General features: G+C 44.0%; 1 protein-coding gene across 4 annotated transcripts in view; it reads right to left on the bottom strand.

Moving 5' to 3' along the window:
- LOC135910235 (uncharacterized) overlaps positions 1–24,424 on the bottom strand; it is a 104,612-nt gene that overhangs the window by 22,172 nt on the left and 58,016 nt on the right. For all 4 annotated transcript variants that reach the window (XM_065442284.2, XM_065442285.2, XM_065442286.2 and 1 more), the window contains 5 exons: positions 19,987–20,075; positions 17,366–17,441; positions 11,979–12,140; positions 8,605–8,739; positions 5,568–5,612 (listed from right to left, as the gene is read on the bottom strand). In XM_065442284.2, coding sequence (XP_065298356.1) covers positions 5,568–5,612; positions 8,605–8,739; positions 11,979–12,140; positions 17,366–17,441; positions 19,987–20,075 — 507 coding nt within the window. The remainder of the gene's footprint in view (positions 1–5,567; positions 5,613–8,604; positions 8,740–11,978; positions 12,141–17,365; positions 17,442–19,986; positions 20,076–24,424) is intronic.

Below are 24,424 nucleotides of genomic sequence, written 5' to 3'. Positions count from 1 at the left end.
AAACTTCCGCATTACGCTATGGGAGAGCTTAATATAGTGCCCGCAGTGGGTGCATCGCGGTGCTGGCGCAAGTAGAACTGGAGCAGACGCTGAACGGACACCACAGTCGTTCTGCACGTACGCTCGCTACTGTGCAGCGGTTGACTGCACGTACTCGTGTGTGAATACAGCCGACACACAATGTGTAAATCGCCATCCTGTTTCTGAACAGCTTTCAGAAACTTAAACGTGAACAATTTTAAAACAACTAGAACGCCTTGTTTCATTCACAGGTACAAGTGCATTTGCAACAGCGGCTTAATTCATAATTCAACTTGTACAGTTAGACGACTCCATTGTTAGAAACCGACTATGGAGCAAGCTCAAGGCACACTTTTATGCAATTGTACAAAAAACAACAGGCGTTTCAAGCTAGTAAAGCTAACCAACTGATTACTGAACAAATTACTAAACAAACTACTAAATGACTAAACTTATTACTAAGTGTTACTAAATTTCTAAATTATTACTAAACTAATTACCGACTACTTACAAATTACTAGTTGCCAAGTAATCACTAAAAGCAAATCAACTGTAAACCAACTGATAAACTAACCACACAAACAGGTGATTACAAAACGAATTATCGAACTAATACCTAACTAACCAAACGTATTAATTAAACCAACCACTACATTAACAAAAGTTCATAATAAGCTTGAAGAAAAAGCAGCACTACAAAGACACGGACTAAAAGAAGAACATGTACGATGGACAGGTGCTACTCCATCGTACATATCCTTCTTTTAGTCTGCATCTTTGTAGTGCTGCGTGCTGTAGTGTTTTTCTTCAAATATGTTACACCAACTCGCCCATATCAAGCTCCTGCTGCTTCAGTTAATACTAAGTAACGTAAGAAACAACAGTAACAAAAATGACTCAACCAATTAACTAATTGCACAATAATAACTAAAGAATACACCAACTAAACTCAATAAGTAAGCTCACTAACAAAACTCATTACCTAATCAAACTGCCAAAGGTAACTGATTAATTATGTAACTGAAATAAAATTATTCACCAATAACCTACCTAACTATAAGTAAGCAAATACAACTTAGCAACTTATAACTAACACACTGAACTAGCTAACCAAATATAGCTAACTTAACCAAGTAACTAACTAGACAAAGTGCAAATAGACACACCCAAATGAAAGTTTGTGCACAGAAGGCTACTAAGGGCGAGGGGGGGCGACATCAATAAAAAAACGGTGCCATGTATAATTTAAGCATAAACCCATCGCACATTGAATTATTCTGCCAAAATTTCCTGTTGCATGTTCACTCTACAAACACACAAAAATAAATGCGGGACAGGTGCCTTTGCTCATGAAAGATTTGCACGATCGCGCAGTCTGGCTATGCGTAGCAGGCAATTATTTGCCTTCTACTTACGGCAGCACCTCTGGTGCCACCTTCTGTCCCCATATGATACTCTCGGGGAAGTTTCATGACCAGATGAAAAGTATTGAAAGACCCTGACACTGCTCTCTTAACTTTATGCCTAACACTTTTCGATCCATTGCTCTTGGTATGTGCCATGACTTCGTACTACTTGCCACATGGCTTCGAATCCAATTTTATTCCGTGAATTTCCTTCTCATAATCAGGGTACCCTGTGATTGGCCTAGATAAACGTATCTTCGCAGAGATTCTAGAGGCTGACTGCCAATCCAGAATTCTCATTTTCTTTCCAGGCTCTTGAACGTTGCCTTTGTCTGCTGCATATCAATTATGAACCCTACTCAAACTATGTTAGCTTAAATCTTCAATCATTTGTTGCATTTGTTTTAAGTTGTGTGGGGCAGAGGAAGAATATCTGGTTTCTATGCTTGCTTTATGATGCCACCATTCAATTTTTTAATGCTTTATGAGAATATTTCGAGGTTCTGCGAGTTATTTTAACGGCTTAAAGCAGTAACAGGCCAGCATGCAGAGAATGAAAGAAATTGCAATCATATCAATTACAATTAAATCTAACAGCTTTCTTCCGCACAGCCTCAAGCTTTGATAGATCAGACGCACAGTGATGTGACCAGACAACACATGCATTTCTAGAGTGGGCCTCACGAAGAATTTACAACCGGCTAGTTCGTATTCCTTGATTGCTGTTTGTAGTGTTCTTTTTAAATAGCCAAGTCAATTTAGTGCTCTGGAACAAATGAAATCGACCCATTACACCATTTCCATGTTTATAACAGCTGATTGCAGTAGAGGGAAGATGAGTAGCGAATAAACTGTTTGGCTTCAAGTCGCTTAAGAGATACATTGATTCCATAGGCCACTGCATAATCATTTTCCTTTTCTTTTTTTTTGTGAGAACTGTTCAAAATCTTTGCATAGAGATACACACATTCAGCCCACTCCCTAGCTTACATCTGCTGTTTGCAGCAAAAATGGAATGCACCGGGCCCGCTTTTAGACAGTTAAAAGGCAACATCGCAATCAAGAACAAAATATCCTATCATATTTCAAAATATAGCAGGACAGGCAGTTTTACCTCTCTGGTCCAATGATTTCTGTAGCAATCGTAAATGTTTTGCGGGAAAAAACCTGACATTCAAAAAAGAAAAGTGCAGGACTACATTCAGAAATGTGTGTCAAATATTCCATTTACATGATTCGTCAACTTTGTGCCGCACACAAATATGGCTCTAGCTGATGTTTCACAAATGCCCTTGCATCGCATCGTGCAAGGTTAGGACTCTGTGCTGTATGTTTGGAGCCAGCAGCCTCGTAAACCCGTACTGTAAACCTTTGTTATAAGGAAGTAATCCGGACGGAAAATTGACTATGTTATATAAGCAGTACTTTGTTAAAAGCACAGCAGTAAGAGTGTCATAGTAGATCGAGAAGATGAAAAGCTTCAAATGAAGCAATATTTCGGATTCAGCAATTTTGGAAAAAGAGCAGTTTTTTAAATGAGGGTTTACTGTAACCGCCTTTGGGAGACACAAAATCGGTCTTCAGAATAGAGTTCATTGTGATAGGTAATTAAGTAGCCTGAAGACCCTCATGCTGCTTTTCACACATTCTTTTGGCAGTTCGTGAGAAATACTTTCAATTCATTGCCAAAAAGTATCAGTGAAAAATTTCTCATTTTACCGTGTAGTTTGTCGTTCATATACTTAATTGTAAAATTCTTGTAACATCATTGAAAAATGGTTTACGAATGCGCGAAGATCAACGATCTGACTACACCAGCCGACAAGTTGTACCGATTGCACTGGCCAATTAAATTGAAAGCCTCTCATACAACTGTAGCAGAAGGCTGCGAAAGCTACCTTGTACAGTGAAAGCTCGTTAATTCGACTTCCGTTAATTCGGAAAATTCGATAATTCGGCCTTCGCGCCTGGTCCCTACAATTATATATAGGAGTCTATGGGACGAAACTCTCGTTAATTCGGACGGATTCCAGCCCACCTCGGATAATTCGGACGATTTCGGGCAGCCACCGGGGCTCAAAAACTAAAATACGGCAAACGCGGCACAAAAGTGATACCCAAACCAACGCCTCGCTGCCCAAAAGCAGCATCGTCACTGACATCAAGTGGCTGAAACTTGGCCAATCTAATCCAATTGGCTCGACTTGTGGCTGGATGGGTGCTTTTTTTTTGTTTTTGCATGTGTCGCGCGGCCATTTTGTCGCTTTGTTGCTGTTGGTGCGCTACATCCTTGCACGCTGTTTTGCCGAGGACCGCTGGATTTAGCACAGCTCAGTTATTGAACTTTATTGCTGCTTTTCTGTTGTGCGCCCGTGTCACTGCATTCTCCGCCGATGGCAACGCCGGCGAAGCGGCCAAAATACGAGGCGAAGGACTTGGCTACCAAGGTGGAAATTTTGCGGGCCCTGAAGGACGGACTCTCTTGACAAGAAGCCATGAAGAAGTACGACGTGAAAAGAAGTACCTTGAGCACGTATGTGAAAAATGAAGAACAGATTCTTCAGGCGTTCGAAAGCGAGAAGTTTCGAGCGTCACGAAAGCGTCTGCGAACAGCAGCTCATCCAGAGTTGGAAGAGGCTTTGCTTCGGTGGGTGGTCGACTCGCGTAATGCGAATCTGCCATTGAGTGGACCCCTCATCATGGCGCAAGCCGAGAGGTTTGCACTGATGATGCATATCGATGCATTCAAGGCATCGGAAGGGTGGTGCGCGCGCTTCAGAGAGCGACATGGCCTCGTTTTTAAGACTGTGTGCGGCGAAAGAGGCGCTGTCAACGAAGACGTTGCCAACAACTGGAAGAACGCTCAGCTGCTCGAGCACATCGCCGCCTACGATCCAAATGACATATTTAATGCTGATGAAACAGCACTTTTCTTTAAGGCTTTGCCAGACAAAACTGTGACCATGAAAGGAGATCCGTGCATCGGTGGCAAAAGATCCAAGGAACGCGTCACCATTCTTTTAGCCGCCAACACGACAGGAACAGAGCGCTTGCCCCTTGTCGTCGTTGGAAAGGCACAAAATCCACGGTGCTTTAAGAACATGCCTGCTCTTCCGGTGGAATACCGAGCGAATAAAAAGGCCTGGATGACGTCGGAAATTTTTTGTGGCTGGATGCAGAAGTTAGACCGACAGTTTTCCGCAAAGAACCGCAAAGTGTTAATGGTGCTGGACAATTGTAGTGCACATAACAGTGTCACCGGACTGGACAACATAGAAGTTGTTTTCTTGCCGCCGAACACAACATCGGCCCTCCAACCGATGGACCAAGGCATAATTCAGTATGTCAAGACGAAATAACGCAGGCACGTGCTGGAACGGATGCTCCTGTGCCATGAAGTCGGCAAGCAGTACGACGTGAATCTTTTGAGCGCGGTCAACATCCTTGCCTACGTTTGGCACAACACGTCCGCGCACGTCGTCGCCAACTGTTTTAGACGCAGTGGCTTCGTTGTGCGTGAGCCTGGCGATGATGCAGTGGCCGAAGTGTCGCTAGATGACAATGGAGATGACTGCGAGGATTTTGGAGGAGTTCTGCCGGATGCGGTGACACTCGCTGATTACATCGGCATTGATGACGGCGTTGTTACAGCCGGCTCGCTTACCGAAGAAGAAATTGTCAGGGACGTGCTGCACGGAGAAGATTCTGAGCAGGAAGAGGAGCCGCAAGAGGAGCAGCCTCGGCCCCCTCGCACTGTGAAGGCCCTCGCTGTGCTGGAAGAATTTTGTTGGGATACTCCAGACAGCATGCGAGCTTCTAAGCACCTGGAAGGACTTCGTAAAATAGTATCCGCGCGGGTTTCTGCTCGAAAGCAAACGAGCATTCTCGATTACTTTGCGCAATAAAGGTTTGTTGATGAAAGTCGTGCATTTATTTTTTTTTTGTCCGCTCGATAATTCGGACATAATTTACGGTCCCTAGAAGTCCGAATTAACGAGCTTTTACTGTACAGACTTCTGCAGACTGCCATATTCAGTGCCTGCTGGCCAATGTATGTGACCAGACAAATAATACACTAACAAATCTATAATACATGCAACTTAATGGAACTCATTGCATAATGGGAAGTATCATGCTCACCGTGTTGACAGCTCGTTTGGCTGCCTTTCTTGCACGTCCGCGCTTCTGAAAGAAAGGAGAGCATGCTTGAGCACCAGTGCATCCAAAAGTTTATGCTAAAGAGGCTGCCTACCACTCAGAGCATGCCTGCAGATTGTGGGGGGAATAAGATCGTGTGTCACATTGGCAGACTGATTTTATTCTGTAAATAAACGTCTATTAATTTGGTTCTGGAAGTGGTGCAAAAATAACATGGCATCGTCTGACCGTGAAACAGTTTAAAGCGAACTGTGCACCAGCAAGCGACTTGAAACGGGTGCAGGGCAAGTTGTTTTGCTCAGACACAGTAACACCTCATTAACTCGAACTCGCGTATCTCTACAAGCCAGCTAAGTCGAAATTTTGCGCGGCACCAAATCATTTCCCTTATGTGCCGTGTATTTACCGCCCTTTACCTCAAAGTGTGTAGATTCAGAACACGTGTGTAGATTGTGGGGGGAATAGGATCATGTGTCACATTGGCGGACGGATTTTATTCCATAAATAAATGTCTGCATTAATTGGGCTCGGTAAGTGGTGCAAAAATAACATGGCATCGTCTGACAGTGAAACAGTGTCCTGATCCCGGGTTCGATCCCCAGAACAGCACAAATTTTTTCTTCGATTGCAAAGATGTTGTTCCTAGAAGCCTGTATGAGGTTCCTTTATAGGAGTGTTTCCTTATTAGCTTATAGTGTTTCCCTTACACGCCGAGTGGATGAAAATTTTTCTCTTTTAGCACTCTGCATAAACACAAACCAAAACAAAAATGTGACTTTGCAAGTGGGCTATGAACCAGAAGGCACTAAGGCAAATGCACCCTCGATGTCTTGCCACATGCTGTGATCCAAAAAATCCAGTCACTTTAAGAAGCACGAGTCACTAAAAATGTGAAAGCATCACCAGTATAGCTCAGTGGCTATAGCATTCTGCTGATGAGCACAAACAAGCTTGCGGTTTCGATGTCCAGCCACATTACGATGGGAGCACAATGCAAAAACACTCCACCACTGATCATAACATGGTTTTTCAACAAGACGCCTTTTTAACCCTTTGAGGGTCGAACTTTCTGTGCGGGAACCGTGCCCCTAGCATAATGTTTTTGTTTATTACAGATTCCAGCAGTAGGAAATGACTGAAAACTCACAAGTACAGCAAAAAAATATCTGCAAACAATACTTTGTCTGAAACACACTTTCCTTGCCCTAACAGTACACAAACGAATATGCTTACAGCAAGAAGTCAAGAAAAATGCCTAGCAAAATTTATGGGCATTAATTTGGCGTCCTAAAAAAATTCACCAACAATAATGATGCTCCCTAATGAGAAACTTCAGCGGACTTAATTAGGCGTTTTGAACTCACGTTACATTGAAGCAAAGACTTTGAACCTGAACAGCAGGTTGCTCTCAGCAGCGGTGCCGAGCCTCTGCTCATGCAGCTTGTTAGCAGCAGTGGCAGATGAAGCTACCGGTTGTGTCACTCATTGTTCAGAAAGGAAGAACACATTTGCAAATGGCTAGTGGGGCGCATTCTCTAGCGGAGTTGGCGCAGACCAGGTAGCGAATGTGCAGTGGGTCCCTGCTGCGGAGCGTGTCTTGTGTGGCACTCCCCCTTTTTCTTTTCATCCTGTTTTTCTCCTCCACCTTCCACCTCATGGTTCTGCTGCACCCTCCTCCACTTTCCTCCTCCCGCCCTCTTCAGTGTTGCCACCTTGCATGCCCCACTGTGCTCTGCATTCACTCTTGCGTCCTTCTCTGTGCTCATTCGCTCGGTTATGAAGCACACCGACACTCAACGCAAGAACGGGTGCTTAAGAACTGCAGTCTAAAACATGTTTTATCAGAAGAAGAAATGCATGAGAGATAATTAGGAAGAAACATTTGAGCAGTATCCACAAGAAGAGGCACTGCGTGGGGCTATACCGAAATGACAACTGCACGCACCCCAGTGTACTGGAATACGCGAGACGAAACCTGAAGGGTAACCGTGACCGAAGGCATAAGAACCCATTAGTACCTCTGACGTTTGGCCACACCACGCTACCTGAAATTCCAAATCTTCTAATAATAAGATTGTTGCCCTGGAACGCGAGAACCCTTAATTCACTTGAACTCAACCAGTGAGGTAACGACAATAACGCAGCAAGGTGAGCTAGTTGGTACAAGTGTTTCAAGCAAGCAGTGCTAAAATAATGCAACAAGAACAAGGAGTGCAAGCGTGAGCCACAGTTTTGAAATGGGTGCATCCTGATGACTTATCGCGAGCGACATGCTCAGGAAATTTTCGAGGCTCTTTTGCTCTTCGTCGCAGTGAGGCGTCACGTGTGTCAGCGTTACGTCCACTGGGCTCAGCAATACAGAAATCGCTTACCTTTACGATTAGTGCACTCATTGCGCCTTAAAGCTGCACGATTCACTGCTACCTGTCTCTTTCTCCTTCACACCTGCCAAACTGCAAACTTTGCAATTCGTCACACTTCTGCTGACACGCATTATTTATAAAAGCTTTCCCTGGGTACACACCTTTTGTGGGCTACACATGCACTTAATGATAATTTACCATTTGACAGCACGCACAAACAGCAGCAAACTATTTCCTCGTGACTTTTTCAGTGACTCGCACAGCGATGTTGTTGTTGCAGATTACGTTTGCATCAGGATTCCTTCCTGCATATAAACTTGCTCGAAGCAGGAACCCTTCTGTGTACCCTTTAAAAATCCATAAACTTCCACGGAAAGCTTTGAGAATGATGAGAGAAAGCTTTTCACAAATAATTTCTTTTTTCGTATAACTTGATGAAACATTCATAAAATAGTGGGACGAGCCCAAATTCATCAATTTTAAAAAGAATTTTAGTAAGCGAGTCACTTTTTGTTTCTTTCTTCTCTTCCTCTTGTAAGGTTTAAAGCTACCATTCATGCAATAAACCTCTCCGTCCATAGTCGGTGCACCATCTTGTGCCAACTTGTCCTCGTCTTATTTTTAGTGCTGTTAGCTCCCAAGACCGTATTACTCACCGTTTTAGAACTCCGGTTCGATGTGGGCCTTGTGCAGCGATCACTTGAGGGTAGTTCCTCATCCTCATCCATGGTAGAGTATGCGTCCTCTGCCTCCTCGTTGGCTTCAGCCATAGCTTTTGGAGGATTCACCAGCTAAAAAAGGCAAGCAAAATTTTGTAAATGAACAAATACTAGCGTAATGTGCAATTCTACAGCTTCCACACAGGCACCATTTGTAAAGCAAGGTGTTGGCCAGTATAAATGAGAAGCCAATGAGTTGAAACTATACGGTACAGCACTGAGAATAGTAAAAGCCTGATGTACAGTTGTCATTCACCCAAAATGGAACAGGCAAGCACAGCATTGAAATGTGGTTGTGAACAAAATGCATCCCAATATTACTCCGTGCGAACTCTCATTGTGAACAGTTGACAACATGAGACGACCCAGGAGATTTTCTAGTAATGGGAGAGGAAACGGAGTGTGTGCGAGCATTTTCACGCAAGGTAGGCAGGGGAGTATTATGGGGAAGCTGCAGCGGCAGGCAACTACTACAGTCGAAACAGACGATAACGAAATCCCGTGACAATGAACTGCCGCTGCACTAAAATCCCACAGTAACAACATTTGCCAGAAATTAAGCCCCCGAATTACCTATTTGCGTGAGGCTAGCAGGCTCCAAAATGTGCCCAAATGCGATTTGCTTTGCAGAAAAATTTCGCAAAATACCACTACAAAACACTTGCATGGACACCGCCATGTTTGTCTACAAAAACAACCAAGCACCGGAAGCCATCGCGTGCACTGGAAACACGTCATGGCCACCATCTTGGTTGTTGATCGCCCATTTTCAGCGGCACAGGTGTTGCTACCGACACGTGACGATGGTTTTTGCGCACCTAGTGCAGTGTGTAATGAGCGCCTCGGCGAGAAAAATACAGCAAGAACAAGGAAACCCATGTCCCACCGATGTAGAATGGCTTATGGCACCCAAGATGGCGGTCACAGCATGGAGTACCATGCATTGAGCCGACATTTAGTGATCTTCCGGGAATACGCATCCCTTGCTTTAAGAAAACTGGTTTTGGTGCCAACCGATGGGTATCACGTACGGATTCGGTGCCAGACGTAGATTTGCACAAAGAAGCCGTGATCTCGATAGATTGCCTTTGGGTATACAATACACAATCACTTTTGTGCTCGGCACCGGATGCATCGGCGCCTATGGATGACAGTGTGTGCTGGAGAAATGGAGCTGCATGTGTGGAGCGCCGTTGCTCTGCGTCCGGTGCAGAGTTACGCAAAATTTAGCAAAAGTGATCATATCTCTAAAAGCAATTGACAGAGAATATTGTGCCACAGCAGTGCTGCCACTGCTGATCGAAGCATACAGCACATTTTGTACTGTCGACAATGGTGTTGTATATCGTCTAGCAAACCTTGCCAATTTAGGCTAACGGAATTTTGACAGTAAAGTTTCGTTCTGCATTACCTATCTGTGCCGTCTCATTTCGGAACAACGAAATTCTTAAGAAAGTGAATTTTTTCGCGTTCCCCGCTGATTTTGTTATTGCGAAGTTCAACTGTATTCGCAATCGTGCGTCCCTTCGCTTGTTTACATGGTATCCCGCAGCCAGAAAACATATCATATGATCGCAGTTTGGCGATGTATTGAAAGTTGGTGTAGAAAGATCGTGTTATTGGGAAACATATGAAGCAGTTCAAAAGAAGCGTAACGGTATTGTGTTATTTCTTGTGTTTTTGATCGCAAACATTGGTGCCGGGAAATTGTACCTAACAGGATTGTATCAGCAAGGTTCTACTGTATTGCCATTGCAGTGGAGAATTCAACCCAAAACTTACAATTGTAATGTGGTTCTTTAGAATCTCCTGAAGTATGGCTGCCCACAGTTTTACAGAAATGTTGAAGTACAGCCACGTTGGCATACCAACACTGTCATTTTCTAGCTTTAAGGATCAAACACACAGTACTTCGGTCCATTCACATGCATGACCACAGTTGCACAGATGCATTTCGTGTTTTTACCTTTCTGCCACTTAGTGCAAAACTGAGAAATTGTTTGTGGAACAGCCCAAGGTGGTGGCACCCATGAATTGAAAATAAAATAGTTAAACCTAACAAAGCCGGTAAAATCAATAATTTCTTTCGTTATATCAAAATTTTGTTGTATTAAAATTCGACCTTTAACGCAAGTAAGTAAAGTTGCCAATAGATTTTTCTTACACGGAGAACAGCCACAGAATTCTCCGAATTATCAGGCAATAAAAAAAAAGCAAATCTGAAAGAGAAAGCATTTCATTTTGACGTATTAAGGAGCCAGCAACGAATGATACGGTTTCATGCCACGTCAACAATATCTTCACATTGGCGCTACGAATTAAGCGAAGCCAGCTGCACTTTCGCATCCTTTCGCATCCACTCTGCCCCAGTGGCTGATAGCTTTGGCTGCACTGGGAAAACGCTGTCATGAAAAGCACTGACAGCGTGAAGCAAATGCTTCGTCTGCTTCTCCCTTTCAGTCACACACGAAATTGCACAACCTCCAATACCAAACGTGTGGGAAGCATGTGATGCCACGCCGTCTCGGCATGCCCACTCTTTGCACAAGTGGCAGATTAACTCCAAAGCAGGGTGCGAGGCGGCGTATGTGCCCAGCCTCGCTTGCAGCCTTGACAAAGACGCGCATGAATGCCCCCTCACGTATGCTTGATTGCACTACTGCGAGCGCACTCTCCTGCTCCTCTTTCTCTTTGCTCGCACGAGAATGCAGCACTCGTAAAGCCGCCTTCTTTTCCTCATACTTCCCCTTTCACCTAAAGCGTACATTACACACGGCGCAATAAGATCTTATAGCACTTGGAGTTTATATGGAACATGATGCGGCTCTGCTTCGGCAGTCACTCTGGTTTGGTGGCGTGCGATCTAAGAGGTGCGTTTGCAAACAGCCGCTTGTAATTCAGTCATTTGAAGATCTGCATTCGCGGAAGTTTCCACTGACCATATTTACTCAATTGTAATGTGCCGTCGAGTGTAACGTGCACCCGTTTTCCGTGATAAAAGAAAGAAAAAAAAAATGCCCTCGATAGTAATACGCATCCATTTGCAAAAAAGCGCGCATTAGATTCAAGTAAATACAGTATCGTCTCAGCATTCCTTCGTGGCGGCAGTAAAATTTCGTTATGTTGAAATCATATACAAACATAGTTCATTATACTGGGGTTCTCGATACGTGGTGTTCTATGGACAAGAGGTCATAAAAAGGTAAATACTTCATTATATAGAGAATTTCGTTACATTGAAGTTTGTTATATCAAAATTCGACTGTAGTCTGAAGAGTAGATTATCGAAGTTTCAAATATACAACACTCACCGACACGTCAGCTGATCTAACGCTACTGACCACTTCAGCAGACGGCGACAATGCCAGTAATGCCACGGGTTGAGTTTCAAGGCTCCTTGGTCTAGCGCCAGTTAACGGGTTTGCATTCATGATGGCTGCTGCTACGGATGCACTGCAAACATTCTGCACCAGCTATGTAGGGGAAAAAAAGAAAAGTGGCAAGGAGGGAATTTTACTTTGCGATAGTTAAACTTCAGTAAAACAACATCCCTCTAACAAGATATTTAAACTGAACTGATCTTTGAACTGACTTGTACAGCACAAGAAACCACACAGACGACAGAGAAGCACACACGGACAGCACTGTGAGATTCAAAGATAAATCAAGACCAATTAGCCCAGCTGTCTGTTCCATTACTTAAACTTAAGCTAACCAACCTACACCAACCACTAATAATTGTAATAATCACACAGGAAAGAAAAAGAGCAGCTTCCAGGGTGCGCTCCATCTGCATTCTGCAACTCATGTGTCTGCAAAATCACAATGGAAAAAAATCAATTAAAATATGCAACAGCACTAAGATTACGAGGGTGGAAATGTACAAAGAATCAATGGGATTATGAATAAATTATAGAGAACACACAGAGCCCTGTGTCTGAACGCAGCGATTTTCTTTTTCAATTTTTATTCTAAATACTGTTAAAGGCCTGCCTGGGAGGGTGTCATGTAAATAGGGAGAGAGTACAGACACAAAGCAAATGGTTCACTACCACAAAAATAGAGAGTAGGAAATGAAAGCAAACTGATTATAAGATCTAAGCACTACAGCAAAACAAAAGGTACAAAATAATGTACGAAGATATATTTATACAACACCTGCGCTCCCTCCCCCTAGTTTGTAGGTCAAGGGCATCAGCTTTTGTACATGGCATGTCAAATGTTCCAGCATAATCACTGGTGCTTGCATAAATTCCAGAAAAAAAAAACACTATTCGCGTTGCGCATGCAGTCTTAATTACACAGGTTTGGTGAAAGCAAAGAAAACAGATAGAATCAACGACGAGATTCGACTAAGTTCCAAGTGATGCAAGCGCACCTTGCATTAAGCGATAACAATAAGTTGCTAGCAGGTGATGTGGTTCCTGGAAAAATGATAAACAAGTACACATGGCAATATTGTCGCGTAGTAGTGACGGTGAAGAAGGTAACGAAACTGTGGTTTGCTAAACTAACGTGTTATTGGGCGAACCTGTGCCCTCAAAAGCAGGCTACACTCAAAGGACAATGATAGCAGCGAACACAGTTGACGATCGTGGAAAATCTGATCTGTCGGTCAAGCACGTCGGCTTTTATACACGGGTCATCGAAGATTCCAGAGTAATTGCTTGTGCCTGCGTGCTTCCAAAAAATTCTACACAATTCGCGTCGCACATGCAATCAGCTTGCGCAAGCTTGCAGGATAACAGACAACGGGTAGAAACATCGATAACATTCAATATTCGATTTGTATTTGAATATTCGAGTATTTGCACACCCCTAATTATTGGGAGTCTGGTTGCAGGCATTGTAACCGTATGCGGAGAATGCGCACCTTTATAATTAAGGAATGCGTACTACGTCCCATGACAGTGACAGCTGTTCATACTTAATATGCTTCACTGCATAACACATCCATACTGCAGCGAAGCTGACAATTTCAGGACTTGAGTGTTAGCATCTGTTCCGGCAGAGCTTAAGCGACAGCGACAATGCTGAAGATGCACAGTCTCCCGTCGAAAACATCTATTTTCACCTTGCTCTAGGTCGATTTTCAAGAAATAACCATTGCAATCACACATGAAACCAAAAGTGTCTTTGCAGCGTTTTTAGGCTTTATCACATAACACAAATATATTGCGCTAAAGCTGACTTTAACTACTGTGTGGCAAAGAAGGCTTCAGGAAATCGGCCGCCAATGTGCAACACGTATTAGACCCTTGCCCATTTTTCTTGCTAAAAATTGAGTGCCTGTTAGATTTCTGGCTTGTTTAGGAGCTTTATTGTCATCTGTACATCAATCTGCTGCTTCGGACACATAGAAAGCGAGGGCGCGTTTTGTTTGGAGGCGTGTTAGAATAAGGAAAATATTGCCAAATGAATCAGCGGGCTGTTTTGTCGCTTTTTCTGCATGTACTTTATTTCTACTCACTGGATAACTCAAATTGATGTATTATATAGTGTAGTCATTTATCTATTATATACATGAGTTCAATCTTCAATTTAGTGTCTTCTCTCCCTCTCTCTCTCTCTCTCTCTCGAGAGAGAGAGAGAGCTGATGTGGTGTCACGGATCTCTGCACGAAGGGTTTCAGTTTTAAAAGGATGTTACAGGGAACACCTAGTGTTAATAAAACTGTTCAAAGTGACGTCATTGAGCCCTATGTATATGGACTGTGTGTATATTGAAATCAGTTCCAGCGCAATACTCTGTTTTTCCTGACATCCTTTTGTTATGCAATCTCTCGTTCAACGGCATGAACGTCGCCTTTGCCAGCGATACGACAGTAACCAACAAGTGAGTGGCACACCTTTCTTAAACCCCATAGAGACAAGGCCACTGCAGCAATATCTAACAAAAATACCTCGCCTGCAAGGCATTTTTCACAAAGATATCCCTTCCACAGTGCACCAGAAAAATATGTTTTCGCCACTACGCAGAGCACAATGAAAGCTATGATCCACTGATGACCCACGCAGCAATGAAATCACAAAATAATCACATTGTAAAGAAAGCTGTTTAAATCAAAGAAGTACACCATGTGCATTCGTGTAAGGGCACACTTTATGTTTTCAAGCTCTTGATGAGGTGTAGCTTCCAGAAGAGGGTTGTAGCGCCGAAAAAACACAACACAGAGCAAGCGAGACGGGACATGCGCCTGTCCCGTCTCGCTTGCTCTGTGTTGTGTTTTTTCGGCGCTATAACCCTCTTCTGGAAACATGCACCAACTAGCCCCCCAACAAGCATGAGGTGTAGCCCTTATGCAAGGACAGGTTCCATTTCGATTGAAGTTTTCCAAGCATACGTAATCCAGGTACTACTTTTGTACCAAAAGAATAAATCGTACTGATTTCCTGACGCAGTTATTTGTTCATGCATGCACACCATGCATCTGGCGCCCATCTAGTCCTCACAACTGTCACTGTCCGTCTCGCAGGCTTGGTTAGGCATCCCACTCATGAATACCTGCCGTTGTCCATGCCATCTATGGTGTTGATATGGCAATGACATCAGGTCTTTTCACAACCATATCTGAAGCCAGCGCACACCACGCACTCGAAATAAAAAAAAATTATGCAGCTGCAACGCACTTGTTGAAATCTATGTGAAATGAAGCTTTCCTGAAACATTTCTTCAAATGCTATAAATTTGCCTGTTGCATTCCTGCGTCTCTGGCAAAAAAAAAAAGAAAGGGATCATCACCACCATGAAGTGATCATCTCAAAGAGTTAGCTGGTGGCATTATGTGTGCCACCCACTTATGAGCCAATCTCCCGTTGTGGGTAAGTGCCATAGTATGAAAATTATCACAATTACCAAGTGAATGCGCTTCCAGAGTGATTTATCATTAAAAGTTAAATTGTGGAGTTTTACGAGCTAAAACCACAATACGACTATGAAGCATGCCGTAGTGGCTCCGAGACTCCAGATTAATTTTGACGACTTGGAGTGCTTCCCATGTGCACTCAGCGTATGGAACAGGGGGCATTTTTGTCCTCAGCCTCCATTAAAATGCAGTCGCCACGGCCAGGATTTGACCCCGCACTCTCGGACTTAGCAGCGCGAAGCCATAGCCACTACGCCACCATGGCAGGTAGGCTATCATGCTGTGCTTATATGCTGTGTACAATCGAACCTCGATATATCGAACAGCGCGGTGATCGCAAAATAGTTCGATATAGCCAGAATTCGATATATAAAATCACGTAGAAAACGCGTCAAAAACTAGCACAAATCAATCAATGAACCAATCGTGGCGCAATAGATACTCACATGAAGCTTCAAACAAAGTATTTATTTAGTTCGCTGAAAGTACTGAAGCAGCGTAGCCTGCTTCATATTGGCAACCGCGTGCTTGACCACGGCGTCCTCAACATAGTCCAAACGGTGCACAAGAGACGGTCCAGTGCCTTCTATTGCGCCGCAGTAGCGGCGTACAACGGCCAAAGCAGCTACAGGCTCAGTTGCAGTTGGGAGCAGGGCAACATCAGCGCTTGCTGGATCAGCCTCGGCAGCGTCTTCGTTTGGCCGCTCAGCAGTCACTTCTGCCGCGATCTCACGTCTGTTCACTACGCCACTGTTCCGGTGCTGTCGTCACCGCCAACGAAGTCCTCAATGCACATGATGTGTGGCTCAGCACCGACAAAGCGCTCCAACTGGCTCCACAGCCGCCTCGATCACGCGCGCACAGCGGGGGCGCGAGCGCGCGTGATTGAGGCGGCCGGGCTGGCTCACGGCCGTTACCGGCCGTGGCTGGCTCCAAGCCGCCGCGTGTGTACGCCGCTACGTTCAAATGGCGCCCTCGGCGCAACCGATGTGGGAGCTGTCGTACGCAGCAGTCTGGAACGCCCATCATGCCGCCGCTATCTTCGAGAGTGTTGCGGGAAAGCTCGCCTCCTGTCAACAGAGCGCACTTGGTCTGGGGCGGCGGAGTTCGATATATCCATTTTACATCCGGCCCCGTTCGAAATAACAAATTAAAAATGCATGCGATTTTCCACGTGATATAGAAAGTGTTCGATATACGCAATAATTCTATATATCCGTGTTCGATATATGGAGGTTTGACTGTATATGCTTTATTATAGAAACCATAATCGTAAATGCACAGGGATCATCTCGAAAAGCTAATTGCTGTTGGCACAATTTGTACCACCCCCATCTTTGGCAATTCCATGTTGCAGGCATGTGCCACAGCATTGAAATCATCATCATAATCAACACGCAGTGACCACCCGAAAGAGCTACTTGGTCTTGGCACGAGAGAAGTATGCATGCAATTATGCCTACTGGTTAGAGCATTGGGCTGCTGCACGCGGGGGTCAAGGTTCAATTCCCACTGCCGGTTGCACATTTTTTTTTTTTTTAAGTGTGACGAGCAATCTGTTGAGTGAGAACCCGAGAAATGACCAGCCGAACCTGGAGAAACTATGGGATCGTAAGCAAAGAAAGCTTCACTTTAAAAGCAAAGTTGTAGCAACACACTCTCTCTGCTTCTTTGTTTCATTAACATCATTTTTTGGGAGAGAGAGTGACAATATGGCTACTACATCAGTAGGATAGAAACTTTGGCCGGCTGCTCGAACTAGCCTCTTACGTGAGCGCCACAATAACCTTTTTTTCACTGTTTAACTGGTACACAGGATGGAACACAACATACTGTGTTTTGCTGCAGTTGCTCTTCCTGGTTGGTTGCAAGGCTGGTGACGGGGTGCCCCAAGTCCCGAACGGCGCCGCTAAGCATTACAGAAAACAGATTTGTCACAATTCAGTATGCAGCTCCCAAATACTTGTACAACATGCATTTAAAAAGGCAGCTTTCTCAGCAGAGAGAGAGAAACAACTTTATCTGACCAAGGGGTTCGGGCACGTAGGTCCCATGGTCCCCGCACGACCCCAGTGCACGACCCCAGTTTGCGAGTTCATGGAGTTCCATGCAGTCTAGTTTTTTAATCACTTGTAGGGGGGGGGGGGGGGGTACAAATATTTTACATTTTCAAATAATGAATCGGATATTGTCCTATTTTATCCACACCTCCAATCAAACAGTTACTACTTCTACAAAGACGCAAGCATTGTTTTAATACTTGACACTGCCAGCTGTACACAATCAATAATGAAACTGAAGCAAAAATGAAGCAAATTTCACCCCTGCCACAATGGACATAAGTGACAGGATGCCACGTAGAGCACCCTCTGTCGCTCGAGGAGCCAGACTTTTCGAGTTAAACTACAATGATTTGCACTCACACTTGACCCAAACATGAAATTGGGCAACGTGTGTAGTTTTCGAGCACTCCTGTATTTATCGATGCTGCAACTGTGTGTTCACTTGGGATTAAGTCTGAATAAACTTGATTGCAGCACTGCTTATACTAGAGGTGTATGAGTATATCAAATAGTAGATTTGGAATCGAATGAAGGAAAGAAGCCAAATTTTTAATAGAATATCAGGAAATATTAACAAAAATGTTTATGCTTCCAAATTTAGTGCAAAAGCATGGTGCTGCACACGCTCTGGAGGTTAACCCCATTACTTGAGCAGACCCCAAAACCATTTTGATGATTTTGCACAAATGTACTGAGTCGTTAGGGTAGACCCTTCTCATCACTGAGCAATGCATTGAGGTGCTCCATGTAATGCACGTAATTTATTATAGGGTTTTAAAAAATGTGCATCACTACCGTTCACAGCGGCAGGGCTCTCGGGTTTTCAGCCGTTCCGTCAGTCTACGTAGCAGGTGCGGGTGACGTCACTCGGGTGTTCTATCCAATTGGCTACCAACACAGCGTCGACACTTTTACCAACTTTTAAACAAAAATGTCGAAACCAAAACCTAATCATGAGGCTCGCAGTACTGGGGGGCTCCGGAAATTCAGACAACCTGGGGTTCTTTAACGTGCACATAAATCTTAAGCACGCGGGTGTTTTCACATTTCGCCCCATCGAAGTGCAGCCGCTGTGGCCGGGATTTGATCCCATGATCTCATGCTTAGCAGCCCATCACCATAGGTAATAAGCACAACCACGACGGGTCTTTTTCAAACTTTACGGTGAACAAATGTTGTTCATAATAGTTGGAGTATAGATTAATTTGTTTCCATAGAAACGTAATGGAATGAGAATACACAATGACAATTTATCACTAAGCTCAAGCTCTTCCAGCACACAGCAAGTGTCGTCTGCTTGCTTTACAACGTGCAAACACAAGTCTACTGTACTAAAATGGATGTTCAGTCAGCTAACTGTCATTTAATTAATTGCTGATGAATTACTTCATTAATTTGTACGTTCTGATCATTATTTGCTATTAATATTCCTGGTTGGGCAGCTATCCTGTGCAGTGCTGTCGTTTTCTGTCATTAGGGTGAATAATAATTGTATCATGTCTGCCACTGCTGCGTGCCTGCGTGCGAGAGCTAGTCAATCTTCTTTCAGATCTTTTTACCTCGCTGCTTTTACAGTGAAAGACATCAATCCCTCCAAAAAAAAAGTTTCCCACACTTAAAAACAACACAAAGCACAAACAACAAAACAACTGCAGAACAAAGGCTGGGTAGCAATTAGGCAATGCTCATTTAGCAGAACTATAACAACTATACCACTACTTTTTAAATATCTTTTCTCAAGATCTGAAACAAAATGTACTGGTATTCTATTTAATTATAGGTTTCTCAAAAAGCTTCATTGATGCAGTCCTATACAAAATTAAGTGGAGTGCTAGGGTATTTCACATCTTGTACATGAATATGACCATGACAGTACTATACTCCCTGCATTTTGGCTAAGTGGATGTTTATTTATTTATTTATTTCTAATAATTTATTTGTTTATATATCGCATAATGTTGGGCGACTTCAGGCAGGGCAGACAAAGAAAACAAACAATACTGAGGTGAGGTCATACGAAGTGAAATGCTGGTGCACAATCAACTGCACATACACTGCAAGTTGTTTCACTTTGTATAGAAAAGAGAAAAAATTCAGTATTCAATATTAGAAGGCCATTTTTCTCTAACATTTGTACATAAAATTTGAATACTTAAAAAATTATGCAACCTTCTAATCTACCTAGCTGAACATCAAATGTGTCCTCTAAAACCAATGTCTACTTTATAGGGCAACCAATGTAGAGAGCTATCTGCTCAAAAGTAATTCTCACGCATGCTCAGATCGACATTTTCACAGGGTCACAGCACGTGTAAATAAATTAGCGCAACAACAACTACGGAAATGGACAACCAAGTCAGCACGAAGCATTAAAAAGTAGGCATGGCAGACCTTGGAGCCTCTACCGCGTCAACTGCCATTGCGCACGGCTGCAGTCTCCCGGTCACGTGCTGAAATGCAGCCAGCTTCTCTTCCGCCGCCTGGTGGGTTTTGCAAAAGAGCAGTAAGATTAGGACTTTAGTGCCATAAAACAACTAGCACCCCCAAGTGGTCATGTGATAAACATAACAAAAGCAAGTAGCATTTCGTGTCTTTATGCCAGTCAAAGCAGTTCTGCAGTGCAGGTTGCAAGAAAACACCACCGGTGCCATGTGCAGGACCGTGTCAGCATTCTAAATTTTTACAAGACTGTAGACAGTCTACCATGATGGCTACTAAGACGGCTTTGCGGCGAAGTTAACCAGGTATAGTAGAACCATGTTCATACTTTTTGCCCAAAACACAAGGATGTACCAACCTACAATCCGACAGCTCTAAAATATTCGGCAGACTCAACTCCAGTTGACATCTACGTAATCCAAAGCATTCAGCATGAAGCGGCCACGCAAATTAACCAGGTAGGGCCCTAGTGGCTAGAGACGCGTGTTGTCGCTTTACTATTGCATAGCATTTTGAGACAGCCGCAGGAACTCGAAACGAAATCGAGCTGGTAGGAAACGCCTGAACACAATATGTCAGAGCAAAACATTAAGCTCACTTCACAAGCCTGCACCTGGGAACAGTGGCACGTCTGAGTTTTGTACATTGAAAGTGCGCAGTGCGCTTCCAATGGCCCTACACCACACATGCTGAGAAATTGATAATGACGATGCTTATCGGAACAGGGTTGATAGCTATAGCTGGGAATGCAACGTGCAACGAGCTGTGAGGGGGCTTGCTGGTATTAGAATAGGAAGCTGAGTACACTCCAGCATTTCTGAATGACACGAGCAGGCGAGTGCTGCGGGGAAACTGCCATGGTGAGCGCCTACTGCTCTCAATCCTGTGTGCCTCGTGACTCTTCTTCACACAGGATCTAGCAGCCGGGAAATGCATCCTACGATCAGTTTCACAATGGCGCAGTCACAGATCGCAGTTGATGCTGACGCTGAAAAATCGCGTTTTCCTCAAATGTGCGAGGGCGAATAAGAAAGTCATTGCCCTTATTTTTTTTAGGAATTTACGGCTGCAAATGTGATGTCGACATATCCATTCCGAGCGGTGGACCTTCCTTGGATCGGCCCGGACTTTTCTGCCGGTAGCTCCACGGCACGGTGCCGTTGTCAGTTGAAGACAGCGGTTGTGCTTCACACGTCCACGGTGCACGAGCAACAAAGTGTGGTTCACTTTCTATGGAGCAAGAGACAGACGGCCATCAAGATCCACAAGGAAACGCAGCCGACGTATGGGGAAAGGTGTCTCCCTTTGAGAGGTACGAAGGTGGCCGTCGTCAAGACTTGCATGACAATGAAGGCTAAAGTTGTGGAGACTCGCATGACAATGAGCATTCGGGGAGGCCGCGTGTGCTGTTCACTAACGACAACATGGCAGAGGGGCATCTCAAATTTACTGCTGCGATGGGACAAATGTCTGAACCGGTGTGGGGACTATGTGGAAAAATAATGTAAGGTACGTAGAACAGTATATACATTTGTAATTACCTGTCTGTACCTTATTTTCGCAAATAATAATAGGGGCAAGGACTTACTCATTCGCCCTCGTATTAACAGGTAAAAATGCAAGTGTAACTGTTTTGGCTCATTTCTTGTGTTCTCGTTTGTGAATGTTGACACCGGGATATCGTACGAGACGGGATAGCATCAACAAGGTTCTATTGTACTGGAATACTCTTGGAACCCATCTCCTGAGGTTTCACACCAGAGCACATCACCAAATGAGCTAAAAGAAAATAAAAAAGAATGTTAATAGTATTGCTATATACAAAAGCACCTAATAGCAATACAACATGGCTTGCTATAAATGCAAATGAAAGCGACACTAGGCTTTCTTGCACATAGGTGACGTTTCTACTGAGCTTCTAGGCAGGATGCTCCAACATTACCGGCAGTTTCCAATAAAAATTACTGGAGGGAAATGTGGCATTACTGTCTACAGGAGACGCAAACGCAACAGTTCTCCCAGCACAAGAATAACAGTTAGTACTATTATGAATTGCCTAAACTTCATCAATCTTGTTTCAAATGGCCCGACTTTACACACTGATCCCTTTCAACACCACCATACATGCAATAATTCATAATCACTGCACACGCCCAGTACTGCCTCCTGTATTTAGAAATGTATAGCTTGATTTGTAATTTAGCCCAATGTAAGTGGATAAAGTGCAATAAACAAAGTAACAAGTACGTCTGAAGCCACAAGCACAAGCATCAGATATATCTATGTACACTAAAAATCAGAAGCCATGGTGGCTGACCAATAGCAGCACCAGAGTTCTCTCTAGTAATTATTGTAGGACACAGTGGTTACTACAGCAGCTTTTCAGCCACCATCTTCTTTGGACAGCAAAGTAGCCTGCATCATTCTCGAGTTGGGTGCTGTCTCCATGAGGCTCTTCTTTACCAGCTCTATCACATTGGAACGACAATTAAGATGTCCAACGGACTTGAATGAGTTGTCTATTTAGTGATCTCTGATGATTACTAAAACATGCACTGTAAATTGCTGATAAGAGCAAGCGAAGCACTGCAAGAAAGGACCCTCAAGTTTAAGTTTCCACTCCAAAGAAACGTGAAACAACAGCAACAAAAACTATGGCTTGAAACCTAGTAGGACAACAGCGAACCATTTCACAATTGGAAGTGCAATACTCACCGACAGCTTTCTACGGCAATGAATGGATAGCTACAGGGGCAGGGCTTCAGCACACCTGTTACCCTGCCTAACTAATAGTTTGGCAGTGTTCATCAATGCTTTTGGCTTCTTAGAACACATACTGAATCAGCGTAGCTTCCACATGTGACAGTTCCACATTTCTTCAGATGCTGATAAAATATTCATATTTTCTTCTCCCAAGCTTAAACTAACAGGAATGAAGATGTGAAGCTTATTCCAGAAGCGCCCCCACTTGTGCACGCTTTGCCTCAGTAGCTTTCTCTTTACTGCCACAGAAAATTGTGAAGTATGGAAACTTCGCCTATGGTTCAGCCATAGAAGCACCTCATACTCTGCCCAGAAGGCAGGCACCTGTCAATACAAAGTGGATACTCCGTGTCAAGACAACGCAAATTCCTTGCAAGCAACAGTTGAATGACATAAACTGGTGCAAATGGTATCTACCTGTGCTATCAGCGCAGACGGATCGACAAACACTAAACTCGCTATCTTTCAAAGGGCAGTGGCCACCATCACCGAGCTTATTTTCTACATTTGTCGCAATTGTTGCATCTTTCCTTAGTTAACCTTCCATCCCATGTCGAGAAACTGGCTACTAGAAATTGGCATTAGTGTTCATTGATATTATAATTAAGCTTGCTTGCTAGTTGTCACACACTTCTTGTTTTTCTGTCGCCAATCTTTTACCAGTTTCTATCACACTTTTCCACCACTGCCTTTATATTCGAGGGCCGCAGCACGGCTGACCATATGTCTGTATGTACAGTGCGTTGAACTGTTAGAAAGAACATGCGAGTCATGGCTCAAATTTTTCGGAGGCTTCCAACCAGGCAGTCTGCAGGAGCAGTACACTGCACAGGCACGTATAGTTGTAAAATGTTTATGAGGTGCTGGTTCCCCGATAGCAGAATTCTCACACTGTTTGTCCGTGCAGCTGGCAGAACAATGTGCACTGTGTCAGACGTACATACTAGTGCAAAGCCTGAATTCCACTCTGACTGCACACGCTACAGAACCATCCAGCTCTCTTGCACGTCCCATGTGCCATGCGCTTTTGACATCAACCACATGAGCAAGAAGACCGTCTCCTGCAAGTCATCTGCCGCTCAAAGCCACATGCTTTAGGACTTGTCACTGCGGGAAATATGCTCTTGCTCCATGTGCTTGCGGATTTCTTTTAAGAAAATACCTCAGCATACTTCTATGCTGATAAGTGAGAAACTTGAACGTGTTTGACACATCAAGAATGGCCACGCCACATGTGACATCGATGCCCCAGTTTGCTCTTGCTTGCGCTAGTGTGTATTTGTTTCTCTTTTACAGTGAAGCTCTTAAGGGGAGTTACACGACAATTTTATTTCAGCAGCGTGGCAGGTACTGAATGTTGCCCAAAGAAATGTCAGCATCACACCGCACGCTGGAGCACCGGAGCAGCCACATGACCACAGCAACAGTGATGAACCATCCCCAAGAACAGCTAGAAATGCAGATTGTACCACAGCCCCGAAGCAGCCATATAACCAGGAAGTGTGCAGCCAGCTTAAGTAGAGCCAGCGCAGAATAGACAAACATGGATCACTCATATCAAGCACTATAGAAGAGTCAAGGTTTATGTAGTGAAGCGTTGCAAAATACTCAGGGCAAAGCGAAGGAA

Source organism: Dermacentor albipictus, chromosome 10 (genome assembly GCF_038994185.2).
Source record: "Dermacentor albipictus isolate Rhodes 1998 colony chromosome 10, USDA_Dalb.pri_finalv2, whole genome shotgun sequence".
Classification (NCBI taxonomy): domain Eukaryota; kingdom Metazoa; phylum Arthropoda; class Arachnida; order Ixodida; family Ixodidae; genus Dermacentor; species Dermacentor albipictus.
Note: the sequence above shows the minus strand (reverse complement) of the source record. Positions and strands in the feature narration are given on the sequence as shown.